The 17,919-nt window shown below is 41.5% G+C and overlaps 1 protein-coding gene across 1 annotated transcript in view; it reads right to left on the bottom strand.

The window, feature by feature from the left end:
* Positions 1-17,475, bottom strand: part of Hapstr1 (HUWE1 associated protein modifying stress responses) — a 30,694-nt gene extending 13,219 nt beyond the window's left edge. The window contains exons 1-3 of the mRNA XM_048433181.3: positions 17,043-17,475; positions 16,328-16,408; positions 3,868-4,143 (exon numbers count right to left, since the gene is read on the bottom strand). Of these exons, the coding sequence (XP_048289138.1) occupies positions 3,868-4,143; positions 16,328-16,408; positions 17,043-17,268 (583 nt within the window). The 5' untranslated portion in view covers positions 17,269-17,475. The remainder of the gene's footprint in view (positions 1-3,867; positions 4,144-16,327; positions 16,409-17,042) is intronic.
* Positions 17,476-17,919: the final 444 nt, after the last annotated feature.

Below are 17,919 nucleotides of genomic sequence, written 5' to 3'. Positions count from 1 at the left end.
TCCAGAAGTGCTGTGTTCAATTCCCAGCAACCACAACCATCTGTAATGGGATCTGATGCCCTCTTCTGACCTGCAGAGCACTCATACATAAAATATAAATTAAAAAAAATTTAAAAAAAAAGATTCTGAGAGAATCTCTCAGTAGATTTTCAGTGTTATTTTAAGAATTAACCAAGACAAAAAAAAAACCAATTAGCATGAGCCTATATATTTCATTTTCTGTGAATGTAACATCTATAGTATACAGAAAATAAGCAACATGCTACAGAAAAGTGATCAAATAAAGCATAGGTTAGTCTTATAAGTCTTATACACTGCTAACCACCATCACTTAGTTTTGACGGAAGTTGTTTGATGAGCATTAAATGGAGCATTTTTCTGGACTATGGAATGAGACCTTTCTTTTAAAAAAAATAGTAAGTGGTGGTGCATGCCTTTAATCCCAACACTCTGGAGACAGAACTCAATGAATTTGAGGTCACCCGGGTCTACACAGTGAGTAGGGGCCAGCAGGGCTGTGTAGAGACCTATCCCAAAACAAAAAATAATAATCCTATAGCAGTAGTTCTCAACCTTCCCAAATGCTGTGACCCTTTAATAGAGTTTCTCAAGCTGGGCTTACCCCCAACCATGAAATTATTGTGTTGCTACTTCATAACTGTAATTTTGCTACTGTTATGAATCATATAGTGTAAACACGGTTATTTTTCAATCGTCTTAGGTGAACCCCTGTGAAACAGTGGTTGGGCCCCTAAAGGTTTGAGAACCACTGTTAAAAGTCACTACAGCTTCTGTTAATAACAGCTACCTCCTTTCCTTTCCAGTCCGGGTAACACAAGCCCCTCCCTGAGGCTAAGCTGTCAGCTCATGATGACCACGTTCTACCACATACACTGGGAAGGCAGTGACCAAAACTGCAACATGTCAGAAGAGATGAAAACAGGAGTTGATAGAGTGCACTGCTTAGGGGTTGAAGAAACCTAATATACAAAGGGATTGTGCCTCTTATCAAAAAGGAATCTAACAAAAAAGTACAACTCCACTGCAGCATGCTCCTTGACTTCTTCTGTCACATAACCACCCAAGGAACAAAACCCTTCACCTCCTTGTACCTGGATCAAGCAGCCATTCTTCTGTTCAAACCTCATAAAAAACATGGACTCTGCCAAATACTCAGTGATCCATCCATTAACAAGGACTGTATCCTAAAGCTCCCAAGACGTGAGACTAGAATTGTTAGTCTTGTGTTTCATACAGGGCATCATCATCTGTACTAGTTTAGTTTATAAAACAATCAGTAAAACAGCTTGTGTCTATTTATTTTCTATTTCATACTTCTGTACACCAGAATGTTTTTCTTAGTCCATTCCTTAAAATAAAATATCTATTGGAAATGTTGAAATAGAACCCACTTTTGATTGAAACTACACATTAAGCTGGTTCCCAGTTGATGAGGTTATCCCGGGGTGGGGGGGGTCCTTCTTTGACACTCCCCATCTACATGAAACACTCTGCAATCACCTCAATAGTCCCTGCTATTTTTTTCTCCCAACAACGAAAGACATTATGTGTAAACAGATGTTTTTCGTAGAGGTATTTATTGGGGGTGGAAGGGATCCAGGAACTAATGAATACACTTAAGAGGGAAGTTATCCCTTTCATAAAATTATGAAGAACATGATGTTTGCTTCCATTGCAAACACAAATAAATCTGCCTCGCCATACTCTTTCCATTCCTCCTTGCTCTAAAATTTCATGAATTTAGATTCACCCTCCAATAAATCCAATGAAGTACTCTAAAAACTCATAATTTGACTTTATATTTCAAAATTGACTATGCAAATAATTCACAAAAAACTCTGGTATTTCTACCCAATTAAGATGTTTTCAAATTAATCACCCTAAGAGTTCAATACAAATCAGATAAGAATATCATATAGTCATTTGTCTACCTTACCATTTAATTAACAATGCCCTCTTACTAATCCAAAAAGCCTCGTTTAAACCTTCAATAAGACTAGCACTCTCCTCAGTAAACTGACAGCCATTAGAACACGACATTCAAGTATAATTGTTTCTAAAAATTCTTTGAAGAGGCCCTAAAACTTTAACCCAAAACTGTTTAACTACATGACTTTAGTTTAGAGGTACAAACCTGTCAAGGATACACTGTTTCAAAAAAAAAATAATAAAATAAAGAATACACTCTGCTCAAATATGTACTGAATTAGTTATTTTACTGTGAATTCACCATAGGTAAAATTTATTTTTACTAGTTTTATACTTACATTTATTAATGCCCTCATAACTTAAGCATAAGTAATAGTCCTCTCTACAACTATATCTTATAAGACTCTCAAAGTTCAAAAAATAATAAATCATAGGTTGAACAAATTGGATCTGAAAAAACACACTGGCACTTAGGATAAGAGTTTCCTCATGGAATCTGGGCTGCCTTTTACTGTATATATCCTGATACTATTAGCTAGCAAGCAAGGCTTGTTTTGTAAAACTGGCTCTGTAGGATACTAGTATGTAGGAAAAATATTTGAAGAATTCAATCATAAGAAATGACAATATTTGAGAGGAAACTATATCGCATGCTGCCTTTCACTAAATCAATCTGACATATTATACACCTCTTATTGTTTTTCCAAATTTAAGAGGAAATATGTGACACACTAATCCAGTAGGGGGAAAAAACTACCTAAATAGTAATAATATCAGAAAAAGTATGCAATCATAGGTATTGCATTCATATAAATTTCTTCTTGGAATAAGTGCTTTAACTAGAAAGTAAATCTGAAATGGCGTGGAGGGAGGCAACGCTTTTCCAGCTCTCATCTTTTCACTAGGGATACAAGAAAGAAAGTAAATTAGAAATGGTTGTCAAAGGAAGTACGGTCTCTGGAGACATTAAAATTTCCAAGATATAGAAGCCATTTAGACCATATCTCACTGTTTATTTGCAGGTTAGCCTTATTTTAAAGACCTATGACCATTTCTATGGCCTAAAAATGTTAGCTGTCAACAGGACGCATGATCTGACTCACTTCTACCTGGCTAGTCACCTGTTTGATCATGTGTCCATCTTGGTTTCAAACAAGTCTTACTTGGTTGCTGTTATTTTTTTCACAGCAGTTTAACATGTCACAGAGTAAGTAGCCCTCTCTATTTCTTATGGAAGTCTGTAGTAGACAGTAACAACAGCAAATTTATCACTGAGAAAGAACATTTCCCTATCTCTCTAATACTAGATCCTCTGAGCCAAGAACACATTTTCATGACAGATCTGGCCTGGGAAATAGTGATGACTTGGCCACTGGCTAGACCTCTCACAACCCTATCCACCTAAACAATAAAGATTTGAAGGACAGCAGCAGAGGGAGTATGACTTCTCCAACCTCTTTCCCCTGGGCTACCAACTTACTCTCTATACTAGATAACCAAAGGTGTTAAAGATAGTCCCTGTTTTCCATGATAACAAATTCAAAAATTCCTGTCTTACTTGACTATCATGGACCAAGCACTCCAAGCAACTACAACTAACAGAATTCTTAAGACACAAGGACTTTCCCCTTGCCTCAAAAAGACTAAGAAAACATGTACAACATGTGGGTGCAAAACAATAAATTCTAATAAATGGTGCAGAAATAATTACTGTAATACTAATAAGCTCAAACTAACCCGTTAAATGGGCTGCCAATATATGTTTGTAGCTTGCATTCTATTTCAACACTTCTAGAACCAGTATTTACTATATAGACAAAAACAGACAATATATCTGGACCTAACCCTAAACATGAAAATAGGTCCACAGGCACACTCTTAACCATTTTCCAAAGAAATATGTTTAAACGGCTTTACCATGCAGAGCTATGGCTTCCCGGAAGGGTTGCAAATCAGTCTCTACAGATGAGCTAGTTTCCGTTGAAGTAGCTCGGTTAGGGGACACTACAGTCAGTCTTGGGGGAGCTCTAGAGTTCCGTGGTGGAGGAACCTTTCCACACAGGAAGCTGATCAAATCTTCTCTACGAATAGTTCTTCTGCGCTTTTTAACCCAGGCCAGCACATCCTTATTGCGTCGCTGATAGCCAATCTGAATTCCAATATCAAAACTTCGCTGATGGGTATCCACGCTTTCTATTAGAAATAAAAAGAAAAGGAAAATATACAGTTATCATCACAGTTGCACTATATTTGCTCCTAAAGAAATCCACTTTGCACATTAACCAAAATGAATAAGCTATGAGCAGTCTTTTAATCCAAAATATACCATAGTAATGTTTAAAACATTAAACATTTAATCTTCTAAGTCTAAAGTTCAAGACATAATTCTAAACCTTAACTTCCAACCCCTGCCAAAAAGATAAACACTGCATACACAAATGGAGGAACTGTTTTTCTTTAGCCAAAGTAACTTGTCAAACTTTAGCCTATTTTAGAGTAGTAGGTGTTACTTGAGAAATGAAGACACCTATCCACTCTTGAATGAGTACTACTGTGTCCCTATTACAAGTAAACCAAAAGACCCCACTCACTACCCTCAATATATTTGCAGTCTGCTTCCAAACAGCATATTTTTGTAAGTCATAACCATTCCCTTGCCTTAAATTTCCCCAGATGAGCCTCCCAGTGTATACTGAAACTCAGTTCAGCAAAATAAACCCAGACATTCAGTTTTTCTATGTAGTTAGAAACAATATCTCAAAGTTTAAAAGTCCCTCCAATTTCTTTTGAAGTCTGAGCTAGTAGAACACATGGAGTATATTTTATTTTAGGAGACAAGATCTCACTATGTACCCTGGCTGGCCTCAAACTACATAGTAGCCTCTAACAGGAAAAAAGAAAAATCATACAACAAAGTGGTTTGTCTCACTAAGACCAATCATCCAGACATCAGAGATCCCAAGGTGAATAAATCTCATTTAAAACAACAACAAAGCAGTAATAGTAGTTAAATAGGGCAAAGACTAGCTTAGCATGCAAGTCTTGGCCTCAATCCCCAGTTTTCATGGTCAAAAGCAGGGTGACAAGAGTACAGCTGTGTTGAAGGAGGTAGTTTGTTCGTTCCTGACCACTCAGACCCAAAATAACCATACAGAAACTATATTATTTAAAACACTGCGTGGCCAATGACTCTAGCATATTCCTAGTAAGTTCTCACATATTAAATTAACCCCATTTCTATTATTTTATATTTTACCACGAGGCTCGTGGCCTACCAGCAAGATTCCAGCTAATAGCATGCATCTTTTCCCTCTGGCTGCTACATGGTATCTCTGGATTCCGCCTTCTTTCTCCCAGCATTCAGTTTAGTTTTCCCCGACTACCTCTCTTCTGCCCTGCTATAGGTCCAAAGCAGTTTCTTTATTAATCAATGGTAATCACAGCATACAGAGGGAAATCTCACATGACAGCTGTATAAGCAGGACTCTGCAACAAGACTTTCTCTGTAGTAGATGGTAAATCTTGTATACTCTTTAATCACAGAACTCTGGAGGCAGAGGCAAATGGATATCTGTGATATCTAAGTCAGCCTGGTCTATAAAATGAGTTCCAGGTCCAAAGACCACAGAGTTCCTATCTTTAAAAAAAGGTAGAATGACAACTGGGATAGGTCCAGCCTCTGTCTCTGCCTCTGTCTCTGTCTCTCTCTCTCTCTCTCCCCTTCTGGTTTTTCAAGACAGGGTTTCTCTGTAGCTTTGAAGCCTGTCCTGGAACTCGCTCTGTAGACCATGCTGCATGCTGGCCTGAAACTCACAGAGATCCACCTGCCTCTGCCTCCTGAATGTTAGGATTAAAGACATGTGCCACCATCGCCCGGCTAGGTCCAGTCTCTTAAAATGTAAGTTCAAACAGGCTAAATAGATGCCTCAGCAGATAACTTACTGCTCTTGCACAGGACCTTTGCTCAGCACCCACAAGGTAGTCCAAAACCCATCCCAGCACTCAGAGGCAAGAGGATCTCTGGGAGTTCAAGGCCATCCTGGTCTACAGAGCAAGCTTCAGTACAGTCAGTACACAGAGAGACCTTGTTTTTAAAAACCAAAAACTTCAGGCTGGAGAGATGGCTCAGAGGTTAAAAGCATTGGTTGCAATTTCAGTGGTCCTGAGTTCAATTCCCAGCAACCACATGGTGGCTCACAACCATCTGTAATGAGATCTGGCACCCTCTTCTGGCCTGCAGGCATACATGTGGACAGAACACTATATACATAATAAATAAATCTCTAAAAAAAAAAATCAAATAAATACCAAAAATTCCAAACCATTATAACTCTGAGAAAGTAAATGAGTCTAATTTCAGATATAAAAAGGCAAGAGTGAGATCATTTCTCCATTGTCACTTGTACAATCCAAAATCACCATCAACCAAATCAGTATCTGCTGCTTTCTCATTTCCTCAAATATAAGAACAGACATAAAGTCCATCTTAAAAGAAGACAGTACTGGGGGCTGGAGAGATGGCTCAGAGGTTAAGAGCATTGCCTGCTCTTCCAAACGTCCTGAGTTCAATTCCCAGCAACCACATGGTGGCTCACAACCATCTGTAATGAGGTCTGGTGCCCTCTTCTGGCCTGCAAGCTTACATGCAGACAGAATGTTGTATACATAATAAATAAATAAAATATTAAAAAAAAAGAAGACAGTATTCATGAAGGTTACACACACAGCACTTTCCAACTCTTAGAGGAAAGATGGGAAAGGCATACTTAAAAAGTAGATAAACCTCAGATGAACTCGAAAAACTCTATTGAGAGCTTCAGTAATTCTGAAAGAACTGAGCAGTCTGTTAAAAAAAAAAAAAAATCAAGCATCATCCCTTGGGGCCAAAGGAAAAAAAAAATCCAAGCAATCATGTTTTTAGAAAACCCACCCTCTGTCTCAAAACGAAGTAAAAAAAAAAAAAAAAAAAAAAAAAGACAAAACAAAACAAATTGCTAGAGTTGGAGAGATGGCCCAGTGATTATACTAGATGCTCTTCCAAAAGTCCTAAGTTTAATTCCCAACAACCACATGGTGGCTCACAACTATCTACAATGAGATCTGATGCTCTCTTCTGGCACGCAGGTATCCATGCAGAACACTCATACATAAAATATAAATAAGTAAAATTAAAAAAAGAAAAGAAATCTGTTCTACTTAAAGGAATGCTTTTCTTTATTTCTCCTAACTGGAGAGGTTTGTGCTTAAGAAAATGGGGAAGATTTATCTTTCAAAAATAAGTTAAATTTAGTAACAGAACTTAAACACTGTTTTGATGAACACATCTGCACCTGTAGGCTTCAGATCTCTTATTCAAAAACCCAGGGCACAAAAATTGTGGGATAGTCTTGTATCCAGAACTAGTTTACCAAAATCAAAGTCATTATTGGAAAAAGACCATAAACCTCAAGGTAAAGCTTCAGAGCATCAAACTGCCAACCCACCCTTTAACCACAATACAAGCCCTTATTACTTGAGTCACAGTGAACAATCCATGCTTTGTTTAAAAAATGCTTTCCAAATAGAGAGATTTTTTTTAAAGTCTGGATTTCCTAGAACAGCGGTGGCAAGCACTAGAAATAATCTATGCAGCACCTTCATACATAATTCAGAGCCAAAATTCATCAGGGTTTTGGTGCTTGAGTTCAAATCTTGCACATGCTATATCCATATTCTGCCACTGAGTACATCAGTCCTTTAATGTTTCTTTTAATACAAAACTTTGTGAGTCAGCAAAGTAGGTATCCCAATTGAGGAACTGGAACTGAGACTCAAAGGGCCTATCCAAAGCTAGGTTAAGAGGCAGAGTTCCGTCTCCAAAAATCCACTTCTTCAATTTTAAATAAATAAATGAGTCAGTCTTCTTTACAAGCCTAAGACACAAAACTAGATCAAAACAACACTTCTAGAGAAAATTGCTAGCCACAAAATACTGGAATTTAAATTTACACTGACCATCTACAATTCGACAAATAGGAAAAACAGGTATTTAAGTTTGTTTTTTAGACAGGGTCTCATTAACCCAGGCTGACCTGCAATGCCATTCACTTCTAACAAGAATGGCCTTGAACTTCTTATCCTTCTGCCTCCATCTCCTGAAAGCTGGGTTTACTCGCATATGCCACCATGCCTCGTTTATGAGGTGCTATATTTGATCCGGGACCACTGAGCATGCTAGACAAGCATTCAACTAACTGAGCTACATCACCAGCACCAAAGTAATATTTTTATTAGGAACATAAGGATCTAGGTTAAAAATCAAAATGAAACTTTTTCCAATTATTTTAGGAACATAACTCTCCCGTAGTCCCTAAGAAATTAGTACCAAAAACTAAGAACTTCTTTTTTTACCTCCTATGTGCTTTCCTAATCTTCACCCAGAACAGAAGATGGGAACCAGGAGAGAATCACAACAGATACTTAGGGCTATAAACATCCTTGTCCTTTCCCCCTTCCTAAATTACTCCAAGTTTTTGTCTGGATAACTATGTGTTGAACAAAGTTTTCTCCACATTTGATATAGGAACAGAACGTGTAACTTAGTCCTAAACAACTAACTTGTATAATCTCACACCTAGCTAGGTGTACTAATTCTCAATAAGCCATTCAATTCTAGACAAGAATTCTGTAGCAAGTTACTATGAGTTCTTCTACATTTCAAAGTAGCACTAACATAAAGCCAAGCTCAACACAAAACTATAGATATGGACATAAATCACACACATAAACAACAAGGAAAGAAAAACAAAGCAGGTCACCAAAGCAAGTTATTCCTATACACAGCCTACAACTTAGGAGATCAATTGGTTCACACCAATAAAGCCAACTAATTTATTTTACTTAGATGTATATGGACACAAGCTCAGAGGTCAGGACAACCATAGGAGTCAACACTTCCACCTTATGGACCCTGAAGAGCAAACTCAGGTCCTCAGACTTGGGAACAAGCACCTTTAACAACTGAACCATCTCACTGACCTGAAAATGCTCGTATCCTATAAAATTTACAGACAAAATGGTAGCAAACACCTGCAATTCTAACACTTGGGAAGTCAAGGCAAAAGAACCACAGCAAGTTCAGGGCCAGCCTGAGCTGCATGGTGAGTTGCAAGAAAGCCCAAAATATTTGTTATATAGCAACATCTTGTCTCAAAAAGAAAAGATGACAAAATAATGAAAAGCTTCAAAGCTTGGTACTGTTTACAATAGAGTCACAGACCTTTACCATCTACTCCAGGCAGAACACTTTCTGACTATTGTTATAGGCACTCCCAAAGTGTACCAGATTTTCATTATGCCCATTCACAACAGGTTAAGTCCAAACTGGACACACTGAATTGAAATGATTGTTAGAAACAAGATGTGAGGGGTGGTGGTGGTGCACACCTTTAATCCCAGCACTCAGGAGGCAGAGGCAAGCAGATTTCTGTGAGTTTGAGACAGTCTGATCTACAAATTTTGAGTTCCAGGACAGCCAGAGCTACACATAGAGAAGCAGAAACCATGTCTTCAAAAACCAAAGAGAGAGAGACTGTGACATGAGACTTATTTAATTTGTTTGTTAAAAAAAAGGAATGCACACTGCAAAGTTTATTGATATATGCAACTTTAGAAGACAAAAAACATACTAGAATTAGTCCTTTTCATATTAAGCACTTTGCACTATGCAAAATAACTGAAACAGTTAAAACCTGATCACCAGCACTGTCAACATTTGAATAACCCCTAAATGCCAAACACAAAACGAAGAGCTTGTACTGTAGCAGATTCTGAAGCATGAAGCTCACCTATCCTTCAATACTACTAAGCAGATACATAACAATTCAAAGTATGTAGTATCAAGAGAAAGCTCTCAATGTGACAGACTTCTAACTAACCCATGCTTCAAAGATAATTTATTAAAAGTAGAGGTAGAGGGTCTAAAGTGTCACAGTGTTAAAAGCATTTGTTCCTCTTACAAAGAACCCAGATTTTGTTTCCAGAACCTACATGTTAACTCAAAATCATTTATATCTCCAGTTCCAAAAGTTCTGATGCCCTCTTCTGACTTCCACAGACACCAGGAACACACATGGTACCCATATATGCTAGCAAAACACTCATAAAAATTTTTAATCTTTTTTAAAACTATAAATAGAGGTTAAAAAAAAGCCAGGTGGTGGTGGTGCATACCTTTAATCCCAGCACTGGGAAGAGGCAGGTGTAATCCAGAGAAACCCTATCTCATAAAACTAATTTAAAAAGAGAGAGAGAGAGAAAAGAGAAGAGAAAAAATGGAAGGAAGGAGGGGAAAAAGGAGGGGAGGGGAACTGAGAACGGGAAAAAGGAAAGGAAAGGAAAGGAAAGGAAAGGAAAGGAAAGGAAAGGAAAGGAAAGGAAAGGAAAGGAGAAAGGAAAGGAGAAAGGAGAAAGGAGAAAGGAGAAAGGAGAAAGGAAAGGAAAGGAAAAGGAAAAGAAAGGAAAGGAAAGGAAAGGAAAGGAAAAGGAAAGGAAAAGGAAAGGAAAAGGAAAGGAAAAGGAAAGGAAAAGGAAAAGGAAAGGAAAAGGAAAGGAAAAGGAAAGGAAAAGGAAAGGAAAAGGAAAGGAAAAGGAAAAGGAAAGGAAAAGGAAAGGAAAAGGAAAGGAAAAAAACTGACCAGAAATGCTGGCACGCAACCCTTAAAATCAATCCCAGCACTGCCACAATTTAAGACAGCCCAGGGCCACATAGCACATAAGACAGTGTAACAAAAAACAAAAACAAAAAATTCAAGAAAAAACAAAGAAGCAAACAAAAACCAAGCCAGATTTGGTGGTCCATCATTAATTTCAGCACTGTGGAGGTAGAGGCAGGATGATCAGAGTTTGAAGTTGTACTGGTCTACAAAGTCAACTCCATGCCAGGCAGAGTTATATGATGAGATATGTCTCATAAACCAAAACAAACAAAAAATAAAATAATAAACACAACTGGAGCTGGGAAATGTAGCTCAGCTGATAGACTAGGTTTGATACCCAGTATGGAATAAACAGACTTTGATAACACAAGTCTGTTGTCCCAGGAAGGTGGATGATCTCAAACTCAAGGTCATCAACAGCTAAAAAGCAAGCAGGAGGCCAGGTTAGACTACAAATAATCTGGGGGGGGAGGGGATTTGATAAGTGGTTCTCTGTGGTTCCGAAAGGATAATAAAGAGAGCAGCAGATCCCAGCCCAGACTAAGTGTTCTATAAGGCACCCAAGCTAACCTTATCCTGAATGACAACCACCAGTCCAATCTTAAGTTATGGTTCCCCAAGCCAAAGAAGAAATTCAGAGACATGATAGCATGTCTATGATCCTAGTAGTTGGGAAGTTGAGGCAGGGTCATTGTATACTGGAGATTAGCCTAAGCCACATAGCAAGAACATAGCCTCAATATAATATATATATGCAATACCTTCTTAATGAGGAACCAAGAGACCAAAATGGAAACAAGTCGCCCAAGGAAATGAGGTAGATGAGAAGCAGACACGTGGCTGGTGGCGCAGCTCTATGGCAGATTGCTGCATACTGGGTTCCAGATCCAGCACCACTACCCTCAACAAAGTAAAGCAGGTTGAGCACTGTTATTTCCCAGGTACCCACCACACCTACCCAGAATGAAACAACCACTTCACTCCCTTTAGTTGAACACATAAAATTCATACTATGCCAAGGAACCAACAACATTTAAGGGATGCTGTTCTCTTTGGAATGATCACTGGTTCTTGGGAACCAGTCACCAGAATTTTCTTGCCTCACCCCCAAAAAGAAGCAGACAATTTGACAGATCTGGCATAAAAGGTCCAGGGTCTCTCATCAACAAGCCATATTTGCAATCCTCTTTTTGAAACAGGGTCTCACTGTGTAGCCCAGGCTGACATGAAATTTGCCACCTTCCTTCCTCAAAATTCCCAAGTAAGGTAGGATTTACAAGACTGTATCGCCAGGGCCTGTTCTATCACCCCATTTTCTTGAACTGTGTCCTCAACAGGCAGACAAAAGTAACTTGCTTTTCTTTTCCAAATTCTTCTGGTCATATTCCAACTAAACTACCACAGCATGCTCAATTTTTCAAAAGCTTACTGACAGTGAATGTGTTCAGCAGGCAAATGTCCTTGCCACCAAGCCTGATGACCTGGGTTTGATGCATGTTTGAGAGGACCAACTCCCAAAAGTTGTGTCCTTTGATTTCTGCTCACACAAGCAACACATACTAAGTAAATACATGTAACTTGAAAATATTTTGTGCTTCTCTTTTCCTCTGCCATGGTGCACCATACCCAACTCTGCTTTTCACCCTGTCTTCTCACAAGACTTTCAGAATCAAAGAAGCCCTGACCAAGAGACAAAAGCATAACTGCCCAGTTCCTCAAAGGATTCAGATGAAAACAGCTAACAAAATCAGGTATGACTCCAAGAAGACACTAGAGGAGAACGAAGCTGGGTCTGTAAGGATTCACACAATGGTAAAACTGAGGCTTTAGTCTGAATCATGGTCACCGATCATCAATCCTACCAGACTACAGTTCAACATTTCTAACCTGGAGACTTGGTCATGTCTAAATCAGAGGCATAGTTTGTCCAATAAGACGACATAAAAACTTTCAGAAAAAGGACCTCTTTTAAAAAAAAAAAAGTGGCAATAAACTATTCCAATACTCAAGTTCAAGGCCATCTTGGGCTACATAAGGAGACACTCATAAATAAATGAACAAGCAAGCAAATAAGCATATCCCCAAAGACCCTTTTGTTAAGAGTTCTACCTCAACTCTGATCTTCCTGTGTGCTCACAACGAAGAATTACCAAAGAGCACCACTCTTCCCTGGCTGGAAAATAATCCATTTTTAGTTTATCATATGCTTGATTACATTAAATACATGAGTGCACCGCCCACTTAAAAGGAACCCTCCAAAGTCTGTCTTCCTGTCAGTTAACACTTAAGTAGATCATCAGAACTGTGAACAATCTGACTTAAATTTTTAGTGTTGAATTTACTTGTGACATTACTTATTTTACCAGTTCTATTTAAGATAGTCAAATATTCTTTTTTAATAATTTATTTTTACTTTATGCACATTGTTTTTCCTGCATGTGTGTCTGTGTGAGAGAGTGTCAGATCCCCTAAAACTGGAGTTACGGGCAGTTGTGAGCAGCCATGTGGGTAATGGGAATTGAACCCGAGTCCTCTGGAAGAGCAGCCAGTGTCCTTAACCACTGAGCCATTTCTCCAGCTCCCAGATAGCAAAATATTCTCAAAGTTGTATTCCTGTTCTATAGTGGTCACACTCTGAAAAGGTGGGAGTGTGTGAAGGTACAATATTGTTCACCCTCCTTATAACAAAACTAAGGAGTTGAAAATACCTAATTCCATACAAAATTTATCAATTTCTGTTAAAAAAAAAATGGATAAAAAAAGCATGTTTATTTAACAGGACACTTATTACTATCAATTCCCACTGGCAATCCAGGAACTACATGTCCTACTGAAACAAAAGCAATGCTCCTCAAGTTTTCTAAACCAAGAAAACTTACCTGTTTGGAAACAAGAGTCTCACCTATGGAGCCCAGGCTGGCCTTGAACTCAGTGATCCTCCTACCTCAACCTCTCGGAGTACAGGGATTGCAGGCATTTGCCACAATGTCCAGCAATAAGCATTTCAAATGAAGTAATCAAAATTGGAAATTATTTTAGCAAAAAGGGGGTGGTGGGGCACACCTTTAATCCCAGTACTCTGGAGGCAGAGGCAGACAGCTAGATCTTTGAGTTCAAGGCCAGCCTGGTCTACAGAGTGAGTTCCAGGATATCCAGGGCTGACATAGGAAAACTGCTGTCTTGAAAACACAACACAAAACAAAAAAATATTTCGGAATACAACCAATTTTGGTTTTTTGTTTGTTTGGTGGTGGTGGGTTTTGTTTTTGGTTTGGTTTGGTTTGGTTTTGCAAGACAGGATTTCTCTGTGTAGTACTGGTTATCCTGGGGCTCACTCTGTAGACCAGACTGGCCTTAAAATCAGAAATTTGTCTGTCTCTGCCTCTCCATTACTGGGGTTAAAGGTGTGTGCCACACCCAACTCATCCCATCTTTTAAAGAGAAGTTCTAGCTTTAATCCTGGAGGAACCCATCCTATTAGTATATGCACCAGCACCAACTCAGAAAGTAATATGGTTTAGGCTAGAGACCCAGCAACCAGAAAAATATCTTCCCTTTCAGACAAAAACTACAAAAGCAAAAAGTAATAAGCCTTAGTTATCAGGATAACAGAATTATTACTCTACAACATAAAAGTACTGAGTTTTGGGAGAACATAGTGGCAGGTGCATGCCTTTAATCCCGCCACTCAGGAGGCAGAGAGGCAGACCTCTGAGTTCCAGGCCAGTCTGATCTACACAGAAAGACTCTCAAAAAAAAAATAAAGCAAAGCATTGAGCTATTAATACCCTACGATGTGAATTTGATGTAGCTATCTTATAAATATATAGCCATCAGGTTGCCAGGGACTGGAGGGGAATATGTCTTCTATTTGTTAATAGTGTATGTGTCAAAATGAAATGGCACATTTTTAAAAGGCGATTTTATTTTATGCAAATTATACACTAAGGAATTAAATTTGGTAAAATTTTAATTTAAGTATTAGTTCTAAATTCTGTTTCTATTTAAACCATGAGCTATCCAAAGAGAATGCTCAAGACCCCCAAGCACCAACAGATGCTAAAAATCGATTTTTTCAGTAGTCAAACTTATAAAACTTGGGCTAGGGTTGTGACTCAGCAGTTATCTAACTGCCTAGCATTTTTGAGGACCCTGGACTCCATTCCTAACACTCTGCCCTAAAACTTAAACCCAGCTATATAAGATCAAAGCTAACCAGTAATCATGTAAACTGTGTTTCTAGCAGGGCATGGAGGTGTACACATATAATCCGAGCACTGGAGAGACAGGCTGGAGAACCACGAATCTGATGCCAGCCTAGGCTACAAAGTGAAACAGACCCTATCTTACAAAAGCAAAAAAAAGTCAATAAATAAGCGGTTTCTGTTTCTTCATTAAGAATGGACTGTAAGTTTCTCATTCCCTAAATTAACAAAATCCTATTAACATTACAGTTAACAGTGCTCAAAATTACTGTCCAACAAGCTGCCAAGCATACTCTAAAACTCTTACAAAATGCTGACATCAAGAATCTGACATTCACCAGGCAGTGGTGGCATGCCAGCACTCAGGAGGCAGAGGCTGAGGCAGATGGATCTCTGAGCTCAAGATCAGCCTGGTCTACAGAGCAAGTTCTAAGCGAGACTACAAAGCAACAGAGAAATCCTGTCTCCAAAAAAACAAAACAAAACAAAACAAAAAAACCCACCACAACAAAAAGGTCCTGACGCTAAAGATGCTCCATAATCTTCCAACCTAAATTATTATGTGCCGAACTGCACAAATTTCTATTATCTTTACTGGATTTTTAAACATTTGAAGCCTTTGACTTTAGCAACATGTGTACTAACAATCAAATCCAAATTAATTTTATCACAAGGAAATTCCCAAAGCTGTAACAATGCAAAGTCAAATCTACTGTTACCAAGAGTACAAATGGCCAAGACCTGTACACCTTCAGTCATCAGATCTGAAAATGAACTCCAAAAAAAAATCACCAAACACAAAGCCATTTAAAACTCTCATTCAGACGTCAGCAACTTACAGTCAGTTACAAAGAAGTTTTGAAAAAGATCTGATGAACTTGCTATAGAAAGGGCAGCGTGCACAAATCTAATCCAAACAGCAAGAGTTCACTGAATGCTATCAAACTACCATGCTCCAAGAGGCCAGATTCACGAATCTCCCAAGGGCCGGTGATTCTGTTTTTTTAAAAAAAAACAAAAAAAAAAAAAAAAACACATCTTCCCTCGAAGCCTTTTCCAAAAGGAGACTCACAGTATTCCACTGCAGAGTGGCTCAATCAATCTCAGCACTTCGAAGACTGGGCAAATTAAGTCCTTGCTAAAGGGTAGGTGCTGGGGATGTCTCAAGACACTGCAGAATAATCAGCAGCCTCTACCCACCACATGCCAACAGCAGACCCCTCTCAGGGATGACAACTAAGTGTCTCTCAGACACTGTCACGTGTCCCCCAAAAGAGAAGGAGGAGGACTGTCAAAAACTGCCTCTAGACATCTAGCCAGAACACCAATGATAACCTCACTGTGCAAAGCATTCAATGTTAGCAGAAGCTAGACTTGAGAGCAGAAAACACACTCAGAACGTCAGCCGTCAATCCGAAGCGGCCCGTCCTTCCTCCCTTCCCCCTTAGCCTGGCAATGCAGCAAGGTTATCTTTACCTTTGTAGAGGTTGGTGACGGCGGTGGCTGCGTTTTGGAAGGGGACCCAGAGAGAAAGTCCTGGCTGCTGACACACTCGGTCTGGAAATAAAAAGGAGGGGAAAAACAATAGGGGAGATAAAAAGACACACACAAGGACACAGAGAAAGAAGAGAATGTTATTTGGGCGTCAGTCACTCCGAAACGGCCATATTAGGTTTCGCCATTTTCTTCGGGGCTTGGGGATCCCAAAAGAGCGTGAGACCGGAGTTACTGGGTCGAGGAGGGGGAACCTGACATCAGCGAAGCCGGAGCTGCAAACGCGGCTTGGCAGGCGCAGGGAGGCGCCCCTCGCAGTCTCCGCCCCGAGGCCGACTCGGGGCACAATAGGGCCGCCCCACCGCCTCCTTCGCCATTTTGTGACAGGGACTCCTCCCCTATCCCCTCGATCCGGCCGGGGACACCCGGACCGGTATGTGGGGACCACCCTCCAGGGGTACTCCAAGTCGAGGGGTCTCCCCATCTCTCATCGTCGTTCCCCCTCCCAGGGCCGCTCTTCCGTAGGCGTCGTGCGAGTCGGATGGCAAGGGGTCCGCGGCGCGGCCGTCCCCTCCCCGCCACCGAGCTATCCCCGCAAGGTGCGGGGAGCGACCGGGCCCTGGGAAGCGAGCCGGGAGCCGGGCGGAAGGGCAGCTCCGCCGGCCGGGGCGGCGCCAAGATGGCGGCGCGGCCTCACCTTTGTAGAGCTGAGCCACGGCAGTGGCCGAGTTCTGGAAGAGATGCCACAGCTTCTGCTGCTTGTGCTCGGGCTGCGCGGCGGCCGCCGCCTCCTCCTGCAGCTCGGGGGACAGCTGCTCGTCCTGCTCGGCCTCGGCCAGGCACTGTCGCTCCCACTTGGAGAACCAGTGCTCGGGCCCGTGCTCCTGAATCTCCGCCTCGCCCTCCTCCTTCCGCTCCTCCATCCTCCGCGGCCTCCTGCGGCCCGGCCGCCGCCGCCGCGTCCTCCTCAGGCGGGACCCCCGCGGGAGCGTCGTCGTCAACAAGCCCGGGGACAAGGGACCCGGCGGCCGGCCCAGGCCTCTGCTGCAAGCCCCGCGGAGCCGGCGCCCGCCCCGCACAGCCCGGGGCCTCTGCCCCCCTGACCCCGCTCGAAGGCTCCGCACCCTGCCCTGGCCTCGCCCGCACCCCTCTACCGCCCGCCCACGGCGCCCCGACCTCGCTCCGACCCCCGCCGCTCTCCGCCCGGCCTTCCCCGGCCGGCCTGCGCCGCCGAGCCCACCCCGAAGACTGAGGAACGTCGTCGACGGCGGTGGCGTCGACGCCTCTGCGGCGACCGGGCCCCGCCCTCCCCCGCCCACATGCTGACTGGAAAGCGCCGCCCACTGGGCCAGCGGCAGCCCCGGGAGGAGGCGGTTGGGGCGCGCCCGCCGTCGGCCTTCCCCATTGGCCCGCTGCAACGGGCTCCGCGTGCCGGCCCCTGAACACAGCGCCCTGATTGGCTCGCCCGCCTGTCGCCCTGATGTCATCAATGGGCGGGGGAGGGGGAAAATGAGTAAATGTCAGGGAAGATGAAGACGATGGAGCAGGGAGGAGTTGACAGTGTTTGCGTGCAG

This window comes from Myodes glareolus, chromosome 9 (genome assembly GCF_982192425.1).
Source record: "Myodes glareolus chromosome 9, mMyoGla1.1, whole genome shotgun sequence".
In the NCBI taxonomy this organism is placed as follows: Eukaryota; Metazoa; Chordata; class Mammalia; order Rodentia; family Cricetidae; genus Myodes; species Myodes glareolus.
This window is presented reverse-complemented; position numbering and strand designations above follow the sequence as displayed.